The 23,269-nt window shown below is 41.1% G+C and overlaps 1 protein-coding gene across 2 annotated transcripts; it reads right to left on the bottom strand.

The window, feature by feature from the left end:
• Positions 1–1,426: 1,426 nt before the first annotated feature.
• Positions 1,427–21,191, bottom strand: LOC133538176 (XK-related protein 5-like). Of its 2 annotated transcripts, none has more exons than XM_061879553.1 (13): positions 20,954–21,191; positions 20,528–20,617; positions 20,291–20,396; positions 17,429–17,595; positions 13,129–13,262; positions 12,946–13,024; positions 11,433–11,602; positions 11,245–11,356; positions 10,967–11,134; positions 10,704–10,897; positions 8,564–8,647; positions 8,258–8,435; positions 1,427–2,744 (listed from the first exon to the last, which is right to left on the bottom strand). In XM_061879553.1, exons 1-13 carry the CDS (start codon positions 21,060–21,062, stop codon positions 2,128–2,130), a joined length of 2,208 nt encoding a protein of 735 aa, XP_061735537.1. In that variant the 5' UTR covers positions 21,063–21,191; the 3' UTR covers positions 1,427–2,127. The 2 variants fall into 2 exon arrangements, with proteins under 2 accessions (XP_061735537.1, XP_061735529.1); XM_061879545.1 differs by having other exon boundaries at positions 8,258–8,438; positions 20,954–21,190.
• Positions 21,192–23,269: the final 2,078 nt, after the last annotated feature.

Raw genomic sequence — 23,269 nt, 5'->3', positions numbered from 1 at the left:
ACCAAAAATGCTTTGCTCTGATTAGGGGGTACTTCAATTGAAAATGTTCACAGGGGGTACATCTCTGAAAAAAGGTTGAGAACCACTGCTCTAGATATTATTGTCACTTCTGCATGCACAGTAGATGGCAGTATTGTCCTGTTTAAGAGTGTCACAACATTGCTGTTTACGGCAGACGAACTGCTTTACGGTAGACGAAAACGTGACTGCTGTTGTTGTGTGTTGTTGCCGCGCTGGGAGGACGTTAATGAGACTGCCTAACAATAAAACCACATAAGAAACCAAGAACTCGCCCTCGATCATTCTACAGTTATAACGTAATTGGGCAGGCACTGTGTTTATATTGTGGGAAAGCGGACGTGTAAACAGGTTGTCGACACGTCACTCGGGTTCGCATGGAGCTGGAGGGGGCGTGGCCTACAGCTTCGCCTGAATTTCGGGAGATTTTCGGAAGAAAATTTGTCCCGGGAGGTTTTCGGGAGAGGCGCTGAATTTCGGGAGTCTCTTGGAAAATCCGGGAGGGTTGGCAAGTATGCTTATTACGTAGCTTGTGTGCTTAGCCGTACAGTACTTGTGCAGTAGCTGCTAGCTCCTAGGAGCATATGGCCTACCATGATTATCTTTTGTGAATGACTTCACTAAAATACAAGAAATGTGTGGGCTTTTTGGAGCACAATTAGATGTTAACTGGTTGTCCAGCTTTCTACAAGTAAGCATGCTGCCGAATTGCTTGTATTAGAGATGATGCAAGACGATATCATACGAAACTTGTTGTTTTTTTTATCAATATCCAATCGGGACATCCCAATTTTGAGCCTTAAATGCTACATATGGACAACACACATGTGGCAGAGTAAGAATACACCTTCTCAAGTCATAAGGAAAAAAAAAATACACAAGTACCACGCCATATATGATCCGAGCTCAATATAAAGGTGGCTGGTAAAATTCCCTCATATGACAACCTACTTACTCATTGTGTCTCGTGTCGAAATATTGCCTACTATCAATGAAGCCAGCAGAAAGTCAAAATTACAAATTTTTATGGGTATCTTAATTACTTGTGTTTTTTACCATTCGCAGGTGGTCTCAAAACATAACCACCGCGAGTAGTGGAGAACTCTTTTATATTGCAGGGAGGACGGGGATGAGGGAGGGCTCACACTTTAAAAACAGTCATGTATATCAGTGGTCCCCAACCACCGGGCCGTGGCCCGATTGGTACCGGGCCGCAGACGAATCTTTTATTCATTTGTATTAAAAAAAAATATATATATATATATATATTTTTTCTTAAATCAACATAAAAAACACAATATACACTTACAATTAGTGCACCAACCACAAAAACCTCCCTTTTTCATGACAAAGGAAAAAAAAAAAAAAAAAAAAAGATTCCAACCCCACCTCCCCCGATCCCCCCCGGGCCGCGGGACAAATTATTAAGCGTTGACCGGTCCGCGGATACAAAAAGGTTGGGGACCACTGATGTACACAATAAAAACTCACAATCAAAAAGTAATGATTAAGAGATACAATTTAAAACACTTGCTCTTTAGTCATCTATGTTTTTTCTATGTGTGACCAACTTTTAACTGCTATTGTTGTGTATAAATAAGAATATACAAGTGTCTTAGAAAAGAGATAGGGATAAATTATGGACCCTAGCATTTAATGTAAACTGATTTCATACATTATTTAGAAAAATTCATCTTTAGAATAACATCATAATAATGTGTGTGTGTTTTTTTATACAAGCTAACCCGTTTGAAAAAGTATATAGTTAATCACTTTGGTTCTAATGTTGTGTTGGGTTAGGTTTAAACATAAATCCAGCGGGGAATGTTAGTAATTGTTCACCACTACCACCCAAAAAAACTCTTTGTGAGTATTTGTAATCAGGGAAAAAAGTACTTCATATTTGATGTGACAATACACTCACTGGACACATCATTAGGTACACCATACTAATAATGCTCTGTAGACTGAAGACTCTGTCCAAAATATTGAAAATTCCAAAATACCAGAATTCGTGATAATTTTGGGATGTGTACCTAATGTTGTTGCAGGTGAGTGCGTCTTACAGTAACTCTGCCTACAAAGTAAAAGGAACAGCCTCCATGCTTTTTACACGGCCCTTTCTCTGCTGTCCACAAACTGGACTATCTGTTTGCGGGCGTGGGCGATGACTGGAGTAAGTGGAACTATCGGGTCACCCGGTGTACTGGCACCACCAGGTGTTGCACCGCCAGGAGTGGACATGGTGGGCGTAGAGGCCGCAGGGCTCATAGAACCAGGGGTTCCACTAGGGGTGACGCGTGGAGTTGTACCTGGAGTTGCAGGGATGACAACAACCGGAGCCAGACCTGGACTCTCCGGGCGTGGGGTGGATGTGACAAAACGAGCCTCCCTAATCCGGTAGGGGCTTCTGTAGGTGGAGATGGGCGACAGCTCGGAGCCCCAGCCCAGATAGCTCCCTGTAGAGGGAGAGGGTGCATCTGCACTGAAATACAAGGTAGTGTTGGGATCCAAGGAGATGGTCCCTTTCTTCTCAGGGGAGCTGAGAAGTAGAGGGGACCGACGTTCAGGTGACCAGACGGGAGTCTTGATATCCAAGGAAGCCGCAGAGGATGACTTCTCCGTAAGGGAGACAGCATTACTGTCGATGTGGCGCAAGCTTCCCGGTTGGTAAGGCGATGACAGCGTGGGAGAGCCGTACACCGCACTCTGAAACTCTTCATCGCCTTTAAACACACAACGAACATATTAGGGAATACATGCAACTATTTCATTGTAGATGTTTGCATAATGTATAACATACAACTTAAACATACCACTTTACCATAGCATTACAAAATAGATGCATGTCAAGCATAAATTTAATGTACACTCTGGTGTAGTTTAACATATATAGTACAGTAGTGATTGCTTTGGGGGCCAAATTATAAGAGCGCTATGTCTGCCTTCATTATTTGTCTTATTTTGTATAGTCCGAAAAACCAGATTCCTTGATCACATTCCAGATTCAGTGGACATTTGATTTTAGACTATTTATTTTGTCAGAGTTACAGGAGCGCTTTGCTGTTTTAAAGTACCAATGATTGTCACACACTCACTGGGTGTGGTGAAATTTGACATCTGCATTTGACCCATCCCCTTGTCCACTCCCTGGGAGGTGAGGGGGCAGCAGCGGTGCCGTTCCTGGGAATCATTTTTGCCAATTTAACTCCCAATTCCAACCCTTGATGATGAGTGCCAAGCAGGGAGTTAATGGGTCCCATTTTTATCCATCCATCCATCCATTTTCTACCGCTTATTCCCTTTCGGGGTCGCGGGGGGCGCTGGCGCCTATCTCAGCTACAATCTGGCGGAAGGCGGGGTACACCCTGGACAAGTCGCCCTCATCGCAGGGCCAACATAGATAGACAGACAACATTCACACTCACATTCACACACTAGGGCCAATTTAGTGTTGCCAATCAACCTATCCCCAGGTGCATGTCTTTGGAGGTGGGAGGAAGCCGGAGTACCCGGAGGGAACCACGCATTCACGGGGAGAACATGAAAACTCCACACAGAAAGATCCCAAGCCTGGATTTGAACCCAGGACTGCAGGAACTTCGTATTGTGAGGCAGACACACTAACCCCTCTGCCACTGTGAAGCCTCCCATTTTTATAGTATTTGCTATCACTCGGCTGGGTTTAAACTCACAACCTACCGATGTCTGTAGGTGGAAATAGGAGACAGCTTTTCAAGGACCTTCGGCAAAAAAGCAATTTAAAGATCGTCTCTGTGACAGCAATGTCGTGTTTTTAAAAATCTGCTGCAGAAATGTGAGTCTCTCACAGGTTTTCTTGAACTGAACTCCTGGGCCACAAGTTGAACAGACAAAATGATGAAAAAGAGAGTGTCATGTTCTGGCAGATCAACTGCCGCCCATCTTTTATTTTTGTTGCTGTGCCTGGTTTTTGGGTCACGGGACGTGGCCACCTGCGTGCACACCTGATATTCATTTCCTCTTGATTACTTAAACTCTCCAGTCTGTTCACTCTGCGACAGCAGATTTTCTGATTGTTCACACTTCCAGTCCTGTACTTCCTTTGCTTTTTTTCTCCTTTGGCTCCACTCGCACTTCTCGTTCCCTGTGGCACAGCCCCGGTGTTGCGGTTGTAGTGTTAATTGTTACTTCTCCACTCCTTATGTGTGCTATTTCTGTTCCTCACACTTTAAGGCCATGTCTACACTAAGTTGTTTGACCCCTTAAACGATTAATTATTTAGCCTAAGCTCCGTGTCAGCTACACTAAACCAGCATTTAAGGTGCCCCTCCTTGGACACATTTTTACACGGGTAAGTGCGCCATGTATTTCTTGAATCTCCGGCACTTAGCTTTGTATGGACTCATTGATTGTTGACAAACTGAGTTCGGAGAGGAAGTGACGCCAGAAAGACCGTGCCCCACAAAGGAATTGACATCAGAAAGAACACGCCACAGCCAGCTTCATAATAAAGCGGTTTCCTAGCTCGGTGCTAATATGACATATGAAGGTGAGTCATCCAGACATGCCCGTGTTTCTCATTCCTCTACATGTACAGAGAAAGTGATTGCCGCTATTTTGGATACAACACTTCTCAGACATCAAAAGATAACTTTCCAATGTCCGGGTCAGCTAGGATTCTACTTTGCAAAAAACTATGTCCATTTGTCAAAGGAGAGTCAACGAGAATGTGAGCTCCTGTGGATCTTGTAAAAAGGTAGCGTGTGCTTTGTGTTACCTGGCCGTCGAGGGAAGACTAACTACGGAAAACAGCGAATGCTTTTGGACTGGCAAAAGCAGACTATATATTTTATTGTCCGCCATGTATGTCCCGGACTCAACGTCTAGATCCAGAGTATACAAAGTCACCAAAAACAAATGGACAATGAAGATGAAGGCAAAAAAGTGAGACGTGTCCTGTTCTTTATCACATTATTTCTGTGTCTAATAAAATTTTTTTATTTTATGATGGCTCAGGTCTGATTCACTACAATAGGGCCCCGCAGCACACTGGATTCCAGTTAATTGAAATACCACAACCGTGGATATTGTTCACATAAGTTAAATCTAAGAACTTGCACACAAAGCAACATTGGAGGTGACTATGACTTGCGCATTTTCTGCGCATGCATACTAGGTCGCGCTGCGCCGGCGGACGGAGGCGGTGGGGTCTTAAATGTTGGCATTCTTGTGTGTGGACACGGATATGGTAAGGTTTGATTTACCCAGGATAAACAGGGCCTGAGTGTGCATCTGTGGTTATTGTTTCCTAACTCATTGTCACGGTGCAGACTCAAACTCGCTTTTCTACGGCAGCTGCGTCTGCCAGCACCTCCGTTGGCAGCGCACCGAGACACGCTCCTGCTCATGCTGGTTGTGTCACACCCACATGCCGGCAAGGCTTCGGGCGATCAGCAATCTGCCCACCTGTCGACAAACACATTACCAACGTGGACGAGGTGCCGGTCACTTTCGACATCCCGATGAAGCACACTGCTGAGAAGAAGGGGACCAGCACGGTAGCGAACCGATACGCACAACGTTGCAAGAGAAGTCGGCTTTTACTGTTGTGCTAGCTTGCTATGCTAATGGCTAACGAGACAGACTTTGAAAAAGAGAATCGGGAATCTGGCGTGTTTGATAGAGAACTTGCCCAGCAGTTCATTTCGGACACAGAAGATGATGACTTTGATGGATTTGTGGATGAGGATTTATCAAAAAATAATCTGAGTACATTGATAAATACTTCAATGAAGTACAACCGAACTCAGCTTTACTCCTGCTGCCTTATTAAAACAGCGTCCATGCATGCTAGCGTATGTTTTAAGATAGCATATGTTTTAAGCTACCGTATGTTTTAAGCTAGCGTATGTTCTAAAAAAGCATATGTTTAACCATGCCTGCACCTAAAAATACGCTTCGCCTTATTTATGCGTTAAATACAGAAATAGCACCCGTAAGTGACACAGGGCCTTTTAATACGGTGCGCCCAATGGTCGTGAAAATATGGTATAGTGGCTTCAATAACGGAAACCGGTTCTCAAAAAGGGATTCGAATCCATGGAATCGGTTCTTTTCTTATCGAACAATCGGGAGAACCGGTTTCGAGCATCATCCCTAATAAAGACCAGTGGACCTATGGATCCTAGCCGGAACGTAATCCTGTTACGTTGTAAGCATACCGTGTCCGGCTTCCCTCCGCATTCTGGATCACTCCCTGTGACTTCCTTGATCCCGCATCTAATGCCCTTTTGTGTTTCCTGCAGTGCTTCCTGTGTCTCCATCTTCAAGCCTCGACTCTCCCTGGACTTTGGACTGCCTCCCTCGTAACTCGACCCCCACTTTGCACACGGACCTCTTGACGCCTCTCTCAGCCCCACGGACCTACCGCTTGTCTCACAGACCTTCTTCTGCTTTGTCCCTCCTCTTGCCCAACACATCATGGTAATACACAACAATTAATTACACACATACACTCTTTTTGGATTAGTCACACTCCATTTGTCACACAGCAGTGAGGGAAGTCTTGTCTTAGTTTTTCTGTCTTGTGATTTATATGTTTTATATAAAAAAAAAAAGCAAATCCTCTTGTTTCAGATCACGGGCCCTTCCTCTTGTGTCACCAGTCTGACGTCATCCCTGACCCTTGATTGTTTCCACCTGTTTCCCATTATCCTCATTTCCTATTTAAGCTCATGCCTCCTCTTGTCCTGTGACAGATCGTCTCGTGCTTACGTGTCTTTCTAGCGTCCATGCCCATGTCCATATTGATATCATTGTCTTGCCTTTTTCTTGGTTTTCCTCTTCAGATCGAGAAGTCTTTTTGCTGTAATTTTGAGTTTACTTTTTCCTCCTTTGAGCGCCCTTTGTTATCCTTCGTCCAACCTAATTGGTGAGTTTTTGTGTTTTTCTAAATTCCGTTTTTTGCCTCATTGATAGAGTGATTTTTCTGTTTATTCATATTTAGTGTACATATATAGTTCCTTTTGTTTTTTTCCTCCTGTTGGAGCGCTCTATGTTATTGTTACATTTTATACGACTTTATCGTTAGTTAATTCTCTTGTTAGTTACTTCCTCCTATTTTTTGGAGTGATTTTGATTGACCTTTTCCGGAATTATTTTCCGCATAAATATTGTTAATTCTTGCGAAATACTTTTTGCTCTGGAGGTAAAAAAGTCATTTCAAAATAAAAGCTTTATTTTGGAACTTCTTCTCTGCATCTGGGTCCACTCCTTATTCCGAGTCGTGACACCATTCTCTTGTTTACTTTTTATTACTATTGATTGATTATTTTATATATATATATATATATATATATATATATATATATATATATATATATATAAATATATATATATATATATATATATATATATATATATATATGTATATATATGTATGTTGTTTGTATATATAATAAATCTTAGAGCTCTACTGCTTCCTTATGGTTCTGTGAAGTCACAACTCCCTCCAACCATAACACTCCTTTTTTAGTGCTCTTTTTATTATTCTTAATTATTTTACTGCTCTGCGTTGGGGTCCTACTCCGGCTAAGCCACTCGTGATAGGGGGGGTTAAAATGGAACCTTGAGGAACATTTCTAGTCTAACTAAAGAAGTTGAACAAATAACTACTGACTACATCTGAAGTAAACAAGCTACAGCAACACCTTAGTTACATAAATCACATGACAAAATATGTGTAACTGCCACAAAAAGAAGAGGACTTAAAGGGCTGGCTTGAAGAATCACATGTTGGGACCCCAATGTTCTATGTTTGCTAGCATGGTTAAAATGTCAACGTAAGGATCTGCCAATGTGTTTACACTGGTCCAAGTTCTTATATACAACAGGACCCCTCTTGTGTTTCTAGGAATTTCCTGCAAAAATGTTTGTCCCTCAAGTTTTGAATTGAACTTAATGGGCCACCTTTTTGTCATTCCTTGGCCAAATTTGGCACCCAGGGCCACCAGTTGAATAGCATTTTAGTACAGCTTACTATAGTATTGTATTGTACTTTCAGTGAATATACTATACAGTTGATGTCTACTATTGACTGACTTAGCATAGTATATTATATTGTGGTAGAGAAAAGTATATTAAAGCACATGGTATTGTATAGCATACCATATTATAGACTAGTATAGTATTGCATATAAGTCCAAACAGTACAATATGGAGTACGGTACTCTCTTATAGAATGGTGGAGTGTGCAAACCTTTTTCGTCTGATAATGGAGCACTGAATTCCTCTATGGAGTCTTCCAAAATGGCCTCATGCACTGGGATGATCTCCGGAACCAGTCTAATATCCTGGATTGTTGTGGGAGGAGCTTTTCTCACAGGTCTGGCGATGACATTGGTGAGAGCTGGCTTGGGTGGTGGGACCACCTCTTCCTGCTGGCGGGGTGCAGATAGAGGCAAACTTGGCAACGATGTATGTGTAAAAGTATTATTTTTTTGCAAACTGTTATGAGATGGTAAAAGTGTACCTACTAAATTTGAAGACGCTGCTGAAACATTACCTGTGGAGCTGGGGTCACCCGTGGTGGGGGTGGCTGAGGAGCTGGCTGTGATATCTGAAGAACGTGCGGTACAACACGAGGAGCCTAGTGAAAAATAAAAATAACAAAGAAAGTTAAAAAGAATAAAGAAATAAAATAAATTCTGCAAAGAGATGTAAACTAAATGTTTGTTTGTCAGTCAACAGGACTTTGACAGGAAATTCATGTAAGATGCTAGGAAGTAGAAAACACTACAATAAATCGAATAATTTTGAGAAAAGTGGTACTTTTAAGACAAAAAGTTTAAGCAAGGTATTTAACGGGCATACATCTGCGACATTAGATTAAAGTATTTTGACATTTTACAAGAAATATGGGAAAAATAGTCATGATATTTTAAGAGGTAAAGCAGTAGCTAAGGAAAATATGAGATAAAATTGTGAGATCACAAGAAAAAAATGCACTTTTTAAATAGGAAAATCCTCTAATTCCATGAGATCAATGTGAGATTACAAAAACAATTATAACTAAGATGGGGGTGTCTAAAGTTGCACCCTGTGGTTTGTTTTTTACGGGGAAATAAAGCACACAAAAAGGCACAATGTAAAAAGATACTAATAACTGATAGTAATACAAAACCTGTCTTGCTATATTCATATAAATGTATTTATGTTTAAAAATATACATATAAAATATAAAACATATATACAGTGGTACCCCAACTTTGAGATTAGAGCTGTTTCTCGGCTCATTTGAGTTACAAGCATCCCCGCCATTAGTTGGTGTAGCAAATGTTACAGTGAACCCTGCAAGATCCGCCCAAAACATCTGGTCTTACTCGCTAGCATTAGCTTATGGTTAGAGATCCATATACATTTTGTTTTTCTATCATGGAAAGGAAGAAAGCGAGCATAAAGGAGAGTGCCGAGAAAAAGTGAATGATATTCATTGAACTAAATAAATAAATCATTAACAACATGACAGAGTGTGAAGCAGACTTGGCAAAAAACTTTGAGCATAGCACTGCTAGTCTGCACCATACTGAAGCAGAATGAGTCTAACCCCAGCCAATAATGTTAAAATAAGATATAAATGGTGGACATTTATCAATGAAAATATGATATGCTGATGATGTGTTTGACAGAGAAGCAGCTGGAAGGAGATACTGTAGAAGTCCAGTTTCCAATAATGCTCTACATTATTATTACATTACTTCATAAAACTACTGAAGTTGTAAGTATACATTTAATTGTATTGCCTTCACATAATATTTCGAATCTTAAAGTTTGTTTTTCTCTTCACGTTACATGTTAAAAGTATTGTTTTTGGGGACAATGGGGTGCAGGCACCAAATAAATTGGTTACAATTAATTTCAAAGGGTGACATTGATTTATGATAAAAGTGGTTTGAGCTCAGAGCTCCGTCATGGAACCAATTAAGAGTGTAAGTTTAGGATACTACTGTATTTACATTTTTTGTCTCTTTAGTAAAGGTAAAACCATATATAAAAATATCAAAGTACCTCCCACATCCTTTGAGATTTTTTTATTTTGGACACCCCTACTGTAGGAGAACATAGTGTTACAAGAAATACTCATCACTATGTGATGTATTGTGTGATATTACAAGAAAAACGTTTCAATTTTAGATAACAGTTAATAACATTTTCATAGGAATACATTTGCAATATTACGAGAATGAAGTTGTAATTTTGCTAGGATGAAGTTGCGATATTACAAAATGCAAGTCGAAATATCCAAAGAATGTTGTGATTATAAAGAAATTAAGTAGTAATTGTACAAGTATAAAGTAGTTATATCATGAAAGAATATAATAATAAATAAATAAATGGGTTGTACTTGTATAGCGCTTTTCTACCTTCAAGGTACTCAAAGCGCGTTGACACTACTTCCACATTTACCCATTCACACACACATTCACACACTGATGGAGGGCGCTGCCATGCAAGGCGCCAACCAGCACCCATCAGGAGCAAGGGTAAAGTGTCTTGCTCAGGACACAACGAGGTTGGTACTAGGTGGGATTTGAACCAGGGACCCTCGGGTTGCGCACGGCCACTCTCCCACTGCGCCACAGTATGAACGTATTTTTGGTTCAGAATGGAGCACTTGAAGCCTGCTGGCTGAGAAATGGTCTAACCTGAGGAAAGCGTCGATGCTCATTGCCATAGTGAAGTTCTTCAGACAAACCCATGAGTCCAGCAAGACCACCTTCTCCATAGGCGGACCAGATATTAGTTATGTCCCCCGTCTTTAGAGCCAAACGAATCAGCAACCAGTGATGATGCCTCCAGCCCTCCCACTGATGAGGAAGGTCCATGAGGGTGCCCCCCCCTAATTAGATCAACACCGACTGTCACCATGGTGGACATATATGTTTTCAAATGAAAAAAAAAAACAGACCGGAGAGTGTTGCATGGCGGTGAAAAGTAGGCGTGACTTTTTCGTCCAGCGAGAGCACAGATCCCCGCTCCGTGCACGCTCCGCTGAGCCCTCTGCGACGAATACTCTGGAAGATCTCAAAGGATTTTGGGTGGAGAAAGCGATAGTAGAGCACCACCGTAATCACACCTGCAAAAACACAGAGAAAAGACACAAACAGAAAAGGAATTAGCCTGATGCAGGAAAACAAAATATAAAGAACAAAATGAAACTACTGACAGGCAGTCTGCGCGCCTCACCGATAAGAAAGCTGCAGAAGACTGCGAGAGGAATGCCAACGGTATCCCAAGACACCATGCTGAACAACCAGGAGGACGCCAGCAGGAGGAAGATGTTCTCCAAAAACATGACCTACAGTACAAAGCACACAGGTGATGACAGCGGTCCAGTTTGATCTTAATGTTTGTATTCATGTGAAGTCACATACCAGGTAGAACCCTGCCATGCGGTAGCGGGATTGACCGTACTTCACATTGAGGAAGAAGAAGATGTGAATGGCACCGAGAATCAGATTGAAGACTCTCCATCGACTGGTTGAACGGATGATGTCTGTCTGCTGAGACACCATCCAAAACGTTGCCCCCAACCAGTGCACGCCTAACAGAAACATGCCACCGAATAATTAATGCTGCACAGTAGGGGTGCTCAAAATAATCGATTCACATCCAAATAACATTTTTTTTTTTTATATAGTTTTTAGTTGACTCATATTTAAAATAAATAAATAAAAAATTACACTTTTTAAAAAGATATATTTTGGACAAAAACATTAAACAAATATTTTTGATCTTGATAAACAGGAAAAGCTGCAGAAAATGGATGGATGGATGTTATTACTTATACTCAACGTTCCCTCTTAGGTACGCACCTGTGCAATTGCACACTGCTCACGCGTCCTCTGTGCACAGCAAATCTAGGCCGTGCACAAAATCAAATAAAAAGACAAGCGCATAACAGTGTGCACGTCTGCCGTCGCTCACATGTGCGCCACTGAATGCTCAAGGATTTTTGCCGTTTGCTCACACATATGAAAAATTGGAGGGCACATTGCTTATACTGTTGGTTTTTTAAATACATTTTTGGGTTTCCTATTTTTAGTGTTCTATTTAATAAGAATTGTTTTTGTATGAATTATTTAAATTAAGAAATAATATATTAAATAAAAATAATACAATTATTAAAAATATATCCATTAATCCATCCATTTTCTACCGCTTATTCCCTTTGGGGTCATGGGGGGCGCTTGTGCCTATCTCAGCTAGTGTGAATGTTGTCTGTGTATCTGTGTTGCCCCTGCAATGAGGTGGCGACTTGTCCAGGGTGTAGCCCACCTTCCGCACGATTAAAAATATATATTATTTATTATTTATCTTGAATGTTGTCTGTCTATCTGTGTTGGCCCTGCGATGAAGTGGCAACTTGTCCAGGGTGAGATAGGCTCCAGCACCCCCCATGACCACGAAAGTGATAAACGGTAGGAAAATGGATGGATGGATGAAACTTGAACTTTTTTTCATTATATAATTAATGAACGAGTTATATATTTCATCACCTTGTTAATTATTGAGGGGCATGGTTTCACGATGCTGCAAGCACAGCGTCTTCAAATCCTCATTGATTGCCGTTTTGATATGTGGCTTTGAGAGTGTTTATGACACTTTTAAAGACGCTTTCATTCAAATAAAATTTCAATAAATTCACACAAAAGAATAATTTAAAATTAATTGAAAACACAAGATTCTAGTTCATGATTTACCTACTTAAAAGACTATTTCATAAATGACTTAGCTTTATAATTCATGAATCAATATCTAAAATGTATTGCTAAGCTAAGCAATAGTATACCTTGCTGGGCTATTTTATATCTTGCTATGTCATACACTATGTATAAATATACTGGTATATGGATTTAATAAAGTTTAATTGTCATACACACTCACCTATCACGCCAAGGACCCACTGTTTGAAGACCCGTGTGAAAAGCATGAGGACGCCAAATCGAGAGCCTAACATACAGACCTGCACACACATAAATATCATCTTTTCAAAATAATATTTCAAAATACAGCATACCTTTAATGCCATCATTGAAGAATATATCATAATATCATAAATGTGATCACCCTCCAAAGCAGTCGGCAGAGGATGCCGGCAGGGGTCATTTGTAGATGACCTGGTCTGATGAGGTAACATGCTCGAGCGTAGAGGACCAACGCCCAGGCCAGAGATAACAAACACACGGCAAAACACACTGACGCTGAAATATGAGAAGATGAAAACAATCCCAAAAAATATGGATTTAAATGGTGATATTACAAAAATAACGCTATAAATTTGCACACATAAAGTTGTAGTATGATCACAAAAAAGTTGTGTTGTTATTAAAAAAGTCCCTATTTTACACAAATAAAGTTGCATTGATGTTAGAAGAAAGTTCTTATTTTATGTTAATAAACTTGTACTATTACAAAAAAGGTCCTTATTTTATAATAATAAACTTGTACTATTATCAGTAGAAAGTCATAATGTTATGCAAATCAAGTTTTAGTATTGTCAATCGTTAAGTTAAAAGAAGAAAGTTGCAATATTCTCAGAAAAAGCCATTTTATAAGAATTCAAATGTAATACTTTCGGAAAAAAGTAATTAACAAGAATATATCTGTACTATTATCACAAAAAAGTTCTTATTTTACAAGAATAAAGTTATATTTTTTTTATTTTAAAAAAAAAAAGCATAGTTATTCTAAGGAATAAACTTATCAAAAAAAAAAAAAAAAAAAATACCGGTATTTTACAAGCATAAACTTATCAGAAAAACGATCTTATTTTGAGAATAGCCTTCAGTTATATTCAGTAAAAAGCCGTTCTTTTACAAAAATAAACTGGTACAATTACAATTAAAATAAACCTTTTTTCATTGAGAACAAACTGGTATTATTTCATGTTAAAATGTCCTTATTTTACCAGAATAGCTGGTACTATTATCAAGAAAAAAGGCCTTATTTAAAAAAAAAAAATTGTCTTACTTTCAAAAAAAAGGTAATTATTTCACAAAAAAAAATTGTTCTATAATCAGAAAAAGTTGTCATTTTATTGAAAGTAAAGATCCAGTATGATAAAAAAATTGTACAATCATGAAGCTGTATATTATCATAAAAGTCTTGATTTTATGAAAATGAAGTTGCAATTTTCAGAGAACAAACAGTTACAGTAAATGGTATTATCACAAGAATACTGTTATCTCAGGGCGTTCAATCGTTCGCAACTGGACCATTTGGGGTGTCTTTGAAGACGTTTTTCCGCTCATTCGAGTAGGCTTCATCAGTTCGTTCTCTGACCTACTCAGTGGCCTAGTGGTTAGAGTGTCCGCCCTGAGATCGGTAAGTTGTGAGTTCAAACCCCGGCCGAGCCATACCAAAGACTATAAAAATGAGACCCATTACCTCCCTGCTTGGCAGTCAGCATTAAGGGTTGGAATTGGGGGTTAAATTACCAAAATGATTCCCGGCCGCAGCCACCGCTGCTGCCCACTGCTCCCCTCACCTCTGAGGGGGTGATCAAGGGTGATGACTCAAATGCAGAGAATAATTTCGCCACACATTGTGTGTGTGAAAATCATTGTCATTTTAACTCTAAAGACTTAGAATGGTCAGATCTAGTCTAACGGTTGGTGCCAAAACCCCAAATATTTACAGTATACTCCAGGAGCGGTTCTAGGCATGCTTATATGAGGGGGCAGTCAGAAATGTGAAGGGGGCATCATGTGTACACATCATGCTCCAGCACTTTTTTTTCTGTGCTTATAGTAACGATGCTTTCTTCATTGAAGTGGGTCTTTAGCTATGTGTCCCACCCCATCCTGGAGTAGTGGATTGCACTTTGTCAGGCCTCTACCTCCAGACCTGTCCAACTTGGGTGTCCCACCTGAAGACTAAGCTCCTGCTGGTATAGCTCTTACGGTCACTGAGGCACGCAAACCCCCAGACCACAATAAGGTGGCAATCCCTCAGGGGGGGGAACATTAGCAGCGCTGCCATATTTCCGACAGGGGAAACAGAAGCAGGCGTCTCGCACCACAGAATACTCTAGCCATGGTCGTGTGCGGTACCAGGCAGGATTGAATGATCTTAATGTTGTACCAAATGCACGCTTTGTGTAGCCACCCAGTATTTGCTGGGTTGGTGCGTTGCCATTTAAGTCACTGGGTAGCTGAGCAGGGTGCTTTGGGGGAGCGCTTGTTGGGGGGACGGAGGGAGCTGGTGCAGGAGAAACAGTGCTTGCTGGTGCTAAAGGTGCAGTATTGCTAGCTGCTGTCCCTGATGTACTAGCAGCAGCGTCATTGCTACTACTACTATATGCAGGAGCAGGACTAGACTTTTTAAATGCTCTGAAAAATGGATGCATTACAGAGCATTAACTTTCCTCTTTGTGAGCTGCTGGAAGCTGGAGCAGAAAATAAGTAAGCTTGAACAACAACAGAAAAAACCTGCTGTGATTACATGAAGAAAAACAACAACAGTACAGGACTACAGCCTGGGGCGGGGCTTTAGTAGGGGTCTGGCAGACACAGGTCACTTGTCTTCAGTTTGTCACATGCAGTGGACGTGTGCACTCATCTGGGCACAAAATTAATTCACTCCAATGTATGTGTTGCCCACTTGCTTGTAAATTGATGAAAACGGCAGTGTTTTTGTTTTTAGGTGTCTTGGTCATATCAAATTAAACTTATAATTTGTTCATTAAAAAATGTAGATTGAAACATTAAAGGTTGACTATGTAGAATTACAAGAAAAACAACAGAAAAAGATTTCCAGCAGTCAATTGCCAGACCTTTGCTAAGTAAAACGGGCCGTTCCTAAGGACTCCGCTCTGAACAGAGGACAGCAGAGGAGGACTGCTAAGCAGGATATATACCTTATGTTTCATTTTTACCCTCATTAACAGCATCATAAATGACTTGTAGCTTGTTACAGGGACAGTGGAGGCTCTCTGCCTTCCAAACCACTGCTGCTCAGAGCCTCCGCTGTCACTGCTCTCGTCAAGTTGTTAAAAAAAAAAAAAAAAGGAACTCCGTAGCACAGAAAGTCCGCGACAATAAACGTGTTTATGACAGATAAGACAACACAAATACACCCATCCTAACAAGTATATGATAAATGTAGACACCTTTTCCCTTACTGAGGGCTGAGGGGTGTGTGCCGGTGTGTGTCTGCTGCGCAGCCTGTGGAATGGTGAATACACGCACAGCGGAGGGAGGGATGAGAGGGAAGCCAACACTACTATATCGTGTGTGTCCCTTTTTCGGCGGATTTTTCCGCTAGTGCAGATAGTTTTGTCAACTTGTAATGTAGTAATTTTGTGAGTTTATTAAAATTTGCTTTCTCAAATTTTGATTTGAGGGTGCAAGACATTTATTCAAGGGGGCTCTGCTCCCTCTTGCCCCTCCGTAGAGCCGGCCATGGTATACTTCAAAAACCAGGAGGGTGTGCCAGGGCAAAGATGGGTTTACCCTATTGAATTTAGAAAAACAAGGGTTTTAATGCAAACGATTAACTTTAACTGGGTTGAGTTTTTATTTGCCCTGATGTGGGATCTGAGCCAAGGATGTCGTTGTGGCTTGTCCAGCCCTTTGGGACACTCTTGATTTAAGGCTATATAAGTAAACATTGATTGATTGATTGATTTACTGTCAAAGTCAACAGCAGTAGTTGAAATGTAAATTTTCTTCATTAGCATTGAGGTATTGTGTGGATGGACTACTACCAGTCCAAAATAGTCGGAATCCCCTGAGTAAGCATTCCATTCAGTTATTAAAAAAATTAGCACAAATGGCATTCTGGTCATCTTCTGTGACAATAATGTTTCTACTCCTGTTATGTGTTGGAGGCTAAATTGCAGAGTCTTTTAGGAATGATTGAAAGGACAGTGTTGTATGTGGGCGACAGGGGGTGTCCTAGACCACTTCCTCTGTTTAGGGATGGTTTTTCAACCTTGACATAGATAGCTTCCCTCACTCCTCTTTCGTACCATCCATCCTCCCTGTATTGAATCTGTACATTTTTGTTCTCAATTGAGTGCTGTTTCTCCCTGAGATGCAGGAAGACTGCTGAGTCTTAGCCTGAAGAGTTTGCCCGATAGTCGATCCACAGCGATCGTTCAGCCACACGCGAAACGTCTTCCAAGACAAACCAAGCAGTCCAGTTGCGATCGATTGAATTCTCTGAGAAGACAATGACTTGGATGAATGAGAACCTTCATAGGTAAGAATACGGTTGGGATATTTTGAGAATAATGTTGCAATATTTTGAGAATAACGTAAATTGAAACTTACCAAGTTACCAGTTAATATGTTTTCATTTTCTATGTGTAATGTTAGCACTGTGAAAGTAAGACAGTATACAGTAAAATAAGATTATCTCATACCTGGAGATTTGACCCCAATGTCAGTGCAGATGAGGACATAGGTGTGCAGCAGAGTCTCAGGTAAAGTGACCACCAAGGCCTCCAACATGCGTAAGGCAGACACGTCGGCCTGTTGCATGATTTCTCCGTAGGCGTCCATGTCTGGTAGGCGCATGCACTCCCACAACCTGCACAGGCCGTGCATACATTCATCACACGCTGTATTGTTATTATTGTACAAAACCCCAAATCAGTGAAGTTGGCACGTTGTGTAAATTGTAAATAAAAACAGAATCCAATGATTTGCAAATCCTTTTCTAACTATATCCAATTGAATACACTGTAAAGAAAAGATACTTAACGTTCGAACTGAAATACTTTGTTATTTTTTGCAAATATTTGCTCATTTGGAATATGATGCAAGCAGCATGGTGGAACAGGAGTTAGGGCGTGTGCCTCACAATACGAAGGTCCTGGGTTCGATCCTGGGCTCAGGATCTTTCTGTGCGGAGTTTCCATGTTCTCCCCGTGACTCCGTGGGTTCCCTCTGGGTACTAAACATGCACCTGGGGATAGGTTGATTGGCAACCTATCCCCAGTGTGTGAATGTGAGTGTGAATGTTGCCTGTCTATCTGTGTTGGCCCTGTGATGAGGTGGCGACTTGTCCAGGGTGTACACTGCCTACCACCTGAATGCAGCTGGAATAGGTTCCAGCACCCCCCGACAAGTGGTAGAAAATGGATGGATGGATTGATGGAGTTTGATGCCTTGCAACATGTTTCAAAAAAGTTACCACAAGTGGCGAAAAAGACTGAGAAAGTTGAGGAATGCTCATCAAACACTTATTTGGAACATCCCACTGGTGAACAGGCTAATTGGGAACAGGTGGGTGCCATGATTGTGTATAAAAGCAGCTTCCATGATATGTTCAGTCATTCTCAAACAAGGATGGGCGCAAAGGTCACCACATTGTGGACAAATGCATGAGCAAATTGTCAAACAGTTTAAGAACATTTCTCAACAATCTATTGCAAGGAATTTAGGGATTTTACCACCTACGGTCCGTAATATTATAAAAAGGGTCATAGAATCTGGAGAAATCACTGCACATTGGCGATGATATTACGGACATTTGATCCCTTGGGCGGTAATGCATCAAAAAGCGACATCAGCATGTAAAGGATATCACCACATTTAAACGCCACCAGTTTCGCTGGGCCCGAGCTCATCCAAGATGTACAGATGTAAAGGGGAAAAGTGTTCTGATGAGTCCACATTTCAAATTGTTTTTGGAAACTGTGGACGTTGTGTCCTCTGGAACAAAGAGGAAATGGACCATCCGGACTGTTACAGATGCAAAGCTCAAAAGCCAGCCTCTGTGATGGTATGGGGGTTTATTAGTGACTAAGGCATGGGTAACTTCCAAATCTGTGAGGGCACCATAATGCTGAAAGTTACAAACAGGTTTTGGAGCAACATATGTTGCCATCCAAGCAACATATTTTTCATGTGTTTCATGTGTTTTTCAAGCAACATATATTTCAGCAACACAATGCAAAGCCACATTCTGCACATGTTACAACAGCATGGCTTCATAGTAAAAGAGTACGAGAATGGCCTGCCTGTAGTCTAGACCTGTCTCCCATTGAGAAACTTAAGCTGTATATCAAGCCAGAATGGGAAAGAATTCCACCTGAAGCTTAAAAAATCGGTCTCCTCAGTTCCCAAATGTTTACTGAGTGTTGTTAAAAGGAAAGGCCATGTAACACAGTGGTAAAAATGCTCCTGTGCCAACTTTTTTGTAATGTGTTGGTGCCAATAAATTCTAAGTTAATGATAAATTGCAAAAAAAAAACAAGTTTCTCAGTTTGAAAATTAAATATCCTGTCTTTGCAGTCCATCCCATCCCTCCATTTTTTACCGCTTGTCCTTTTCGGGGTCACGGGGGGTGCTGGAGCCTATCTCAGCTGCATTTGGGCGGTAAGTAGCGTACACCCTGGACAAGTCGCCAACTCATCGCAGGGCCAACACAGATAGACAGACAACATTTGCATTCACATTCACACACTATTAAAATAATTATTTATAAGTTATCACACAACTCTTATGCTTAAAATCCTTTTCTACAGTTATTATCTATTGTGGTCAAGTTAGACTTTTCTATCTGTGCAAGGATATAACTTCTAATCTTCCACGGCATATGACGGGTGGCCTCAGCCGCAGATGTTATCTTTGTTTTAGTTCGCTAACAGCCAAGGACTTCAAGTACCTCAACGAAGATAAGACAACAGCACGCAGACCAAGCAGAGACAAGGAGAAATCACAAGGCCCCCAGCACATTTCATCAAGTATTGTGCGTATTAGAGCTGCTTTGCATGATGTGTGATGTTGACTGGGGAACTCCTGAATAAATAGAGGAACGCGGAGCTGTACCTAAGAGCGTAAGGCGAGACTGTAACTGAGTGTGCAGCTCCATGCGTTCTCCTCATGAGCTAAATTGTCTCCGCCTGATTCTTTGCTTCTTGTCTGTTTAATAGATGTCATCGGTGTTTGAACCTGACACACACTAGGGTCAATTTGGTGTTGCCAATCAACCTATCCCCAGGTGCATGTCTTTGGAGGTGGGAGGAAGCCGGGGTAACCCGGACGGAACCCACGCAGTCACGGGGAGAACATGCAAACTCCCGAGCCCGGGATCAAACCCATTGTATTGTGAGGCACACACACCAGCCCCTGTACCACCGCAGTCTATTCAATTGAATATAAGTTGAAAAGGATTTGCAAATCACTGAATTCTGCTTTTATTTCCAATTTACACAACGTGCCAACTTCACTGGTTTTAGGTTTTGTATATCATCTTCCATACAGTGTGCTCAACACACCTTTTGAAGATACCTAGGTGCAGTATGTGGGTCCAGGTGAGAGACTTTCTGCGTATTCGTCCATCGGAAAGATACCACAAGTAGCTGAGCCACTGGGGACCCCATCCTTGATAAAAAAATAAATCAATCTTTTATAACTATATTATGAATCCATTTAAAAATAAATGATATCAAATTGGCATTCCTAAATGTTTTTATATGCAGCCCTGATCTTCAGTGTGTACAGTATCATCTCACCTGGCAGCAGAAAGAGTGCAGTGAAGCCAGCGAGATGGGCATAACAGTAGTTATGACCCACCCACAGATAGTACACAAAGCAGTAGATCACTGCAGGAAAAGGACATACATTGTATTATTATTATTATTATTATGTACAAGTATGCTGCAAAAAGGTCAGTGTTATTGTCGAATACAGGAATGATGGCACAACAGGGAGGGGAAAGCATGGCATGAGTCTGCACTTCTGCATGCAGTGCAGCAGGGTGTAGCACTGTGCTGCTGCAGTCAGTGACGTCACACACACACAGAAACCACACAACTTTTACCTCAGAGTTGCGTTGAAAATATACATTGTGCATCACCCATGACACACACGTCTGGCTGGTTTCTGCATGCATTGAGGTGTGTGTGTGTGTGTGTGTGTGTGTCCCAGGTAGGACTCACGCGCCGTCCTCTCTGCGACAATGAGGACTGCAGTGAAGAAGAAGACACACACTTGGCAGCAGGCCATACACGAGTCTCCATGGTTCGGGGTGGACGTGTAGTCTCTCATCGTGGACAAAACCTCCCCACGCGAGGACAAGTCGGTCCCAATGGCGGCTTGGCGGTTCTTTTGGTCTGATTCGGAGGAGGAGAGGGAGGAGAGAGCGAGAGGGGGGGTCCAGCTGCAGAAACGGCGCGCACACAGTTGGGCTGCGCGCCCCCACCTGTCCCGTTAGAGCAGTGGTTCGCAACCTTTTTTCAGTGATGTACCCCCTGTGAACATTTGTTAATTCAAGTACCCCCTAATCAGAACAAAGCATTTTTGGTTGAAAAAAAGAGATAAAGAAGTAAAATACAGCACTATGTCATCAGTTTATTATTTATTAAATTGTATAACAGTGCAAAATATTGCTCATTTGTAGTGGTCTTTCTTGAACTATTTGGAAAAAAAGATATAAAAATAACTAAAAACTCGTTGAAAAATAAACAAGTGATTCAATTATAAATAAAGAGTTCTACACATAGAAGTAATCATCAACTTAAAGTGGCCTCTTTGGGGATTGCAATAGAGTTCCATCTGGATTCATGAACTTAATTCTACACATTTCTTCACAAAAAAATAAATCTTTAACATCAATATTTATGGAACATGTCCACACAAAAAATGTTGCATTTCTTTTCACAGTTTATGAATTTAAATTCATATGTTGTTTAAGTATTATTCAATAAATATATTTATAAATGATTTTTGAATTGTTGCTATTTTTAGAATATTTAAAAAAAATCTCACGTACCCCTTGGCATACCTTCAAGTATCCCCAGGGGTACGCGTACCCCCATTTGAGAACCACGGCGTTAGAGAAACAGCAGCCATACAGCACACACTGTAATAATCAATATATCTACTCAGTACTATTACTAGTACTACTAATATTAATAATCATGCTAAAATAAGTACAAGTAATTACATGAGTATTGCTAGGAATGAAAATACATGTACAAATACTATAGAATACACAACATAACAGTACACATATATACTTAGTTACTACTATTGAAAATAATGATATTACAGTAAATAGACAAAAAACAAATGACTATATCAATATATGAATACTGCTCCCAACATTGATAGAAGTACTGGTAGTATTAGTGATATAATGCACTGTTAGGTGAATAATATAATGTACAAAACCGGTGAAGTTGGCACGTTAAGTAAATCATAAATAAAAACAGAATACAAAGATATGCAAATCCTTTTCAACTTATATTCAATTGAATAAAATGGGTTGTACTTGTATACACTGCAAAGACAAGATAATTAATGTTGAAACTGAAGAACTTAATTTTTTGGGGGCAAATAATCATTGTCACATGTCTCCAGTTGCAGTTGCAGTGACATTCAATGCAGGACGGATCGTAGCAGGTTTGACTCTGGTTTATTATTTCAATAAACACATTTTCTTGCCAGTCGGTCGCGCCAATTTCTAGCGCGCCGTTTCTTCCTGCTCGTCGGGGCGCACCTTTCAGTGGCCGGTGGCTGTGTCTTCCGCGGGGGCTCATCTATATCTGGGTCTCTCTCGTCGTCTTCGTGGTCTTTATTAGTCGTGGTTTCCTCTCCAAACTCTGCCCCGATTGTTCCTCCTTCTCCCCTTTCATGCTGTAGAAGAAGATGTAGGGATTGAGAGCAGGTGTGTGAACTACGCACCTGACTCTGATGGCTGCAGTGTCGCTCCAGGCGGGCCCCGTTTCTCTGCTCCGCTGCATGCTCCGTCTCCTGGCCGCCATCTTGGGCAGGACCACCGTTTGTCCGAGCCTGTTGTCGGCTCGTCGGCTCCGTCTCTCCACAATCATTAACTTAGAATTTAATGGCAGCAACTGGGGCATTTTTACCACTATGTTACATGGCATTTCCTTCTAACAACACCCAGTTAACTTTTGGGAACTGAGGAGACCAATTTTTGAAGATTGTCAGGTGGAATTCTTTCCCATTCTTGCTTGATGTACAGCTGAAGATGTTCAACAGTCCCGGGGTCTCTGTTGTGGTATTTTAGGCTTCATATTGCGCCACACATTTTCGTTTGGAGACAGGTCTGGACTACAAGCCGGCCAGTCTAGTACCGGCACGCTTGTACTACGAAGCCACGCTGTGGTAACATGTGGCTTGGCATTGTTTTCCTGAAATAAGCAAGGGCGTCCATGATAACATTGATTGGATGGCAACATATGCTGCTCCAAAACCTGTATGTACCTTTCAGCATTATTGGTGCCTTCACA

This window comes from Nerophis ophidion, linkage group LG02, assembly GCF_033978795.1.
Source record: "Nerophis ophidion isolate RoL-2023_Sa linkage group LG02, RoL_Noph_v1.0, whole genome shotgun sequence".
Taxonomy (NCBI): Eukaryota; Metazoa; Chordata; class Actinopteri; order Syngnathiformes; family Syngnathidae; genus Nerophis; species Nerophis ophidion.
Note: the sequence above shows the minus strand (reverse complement) of the source record. Positions and strands in the feature narration are given on the sequence as shown.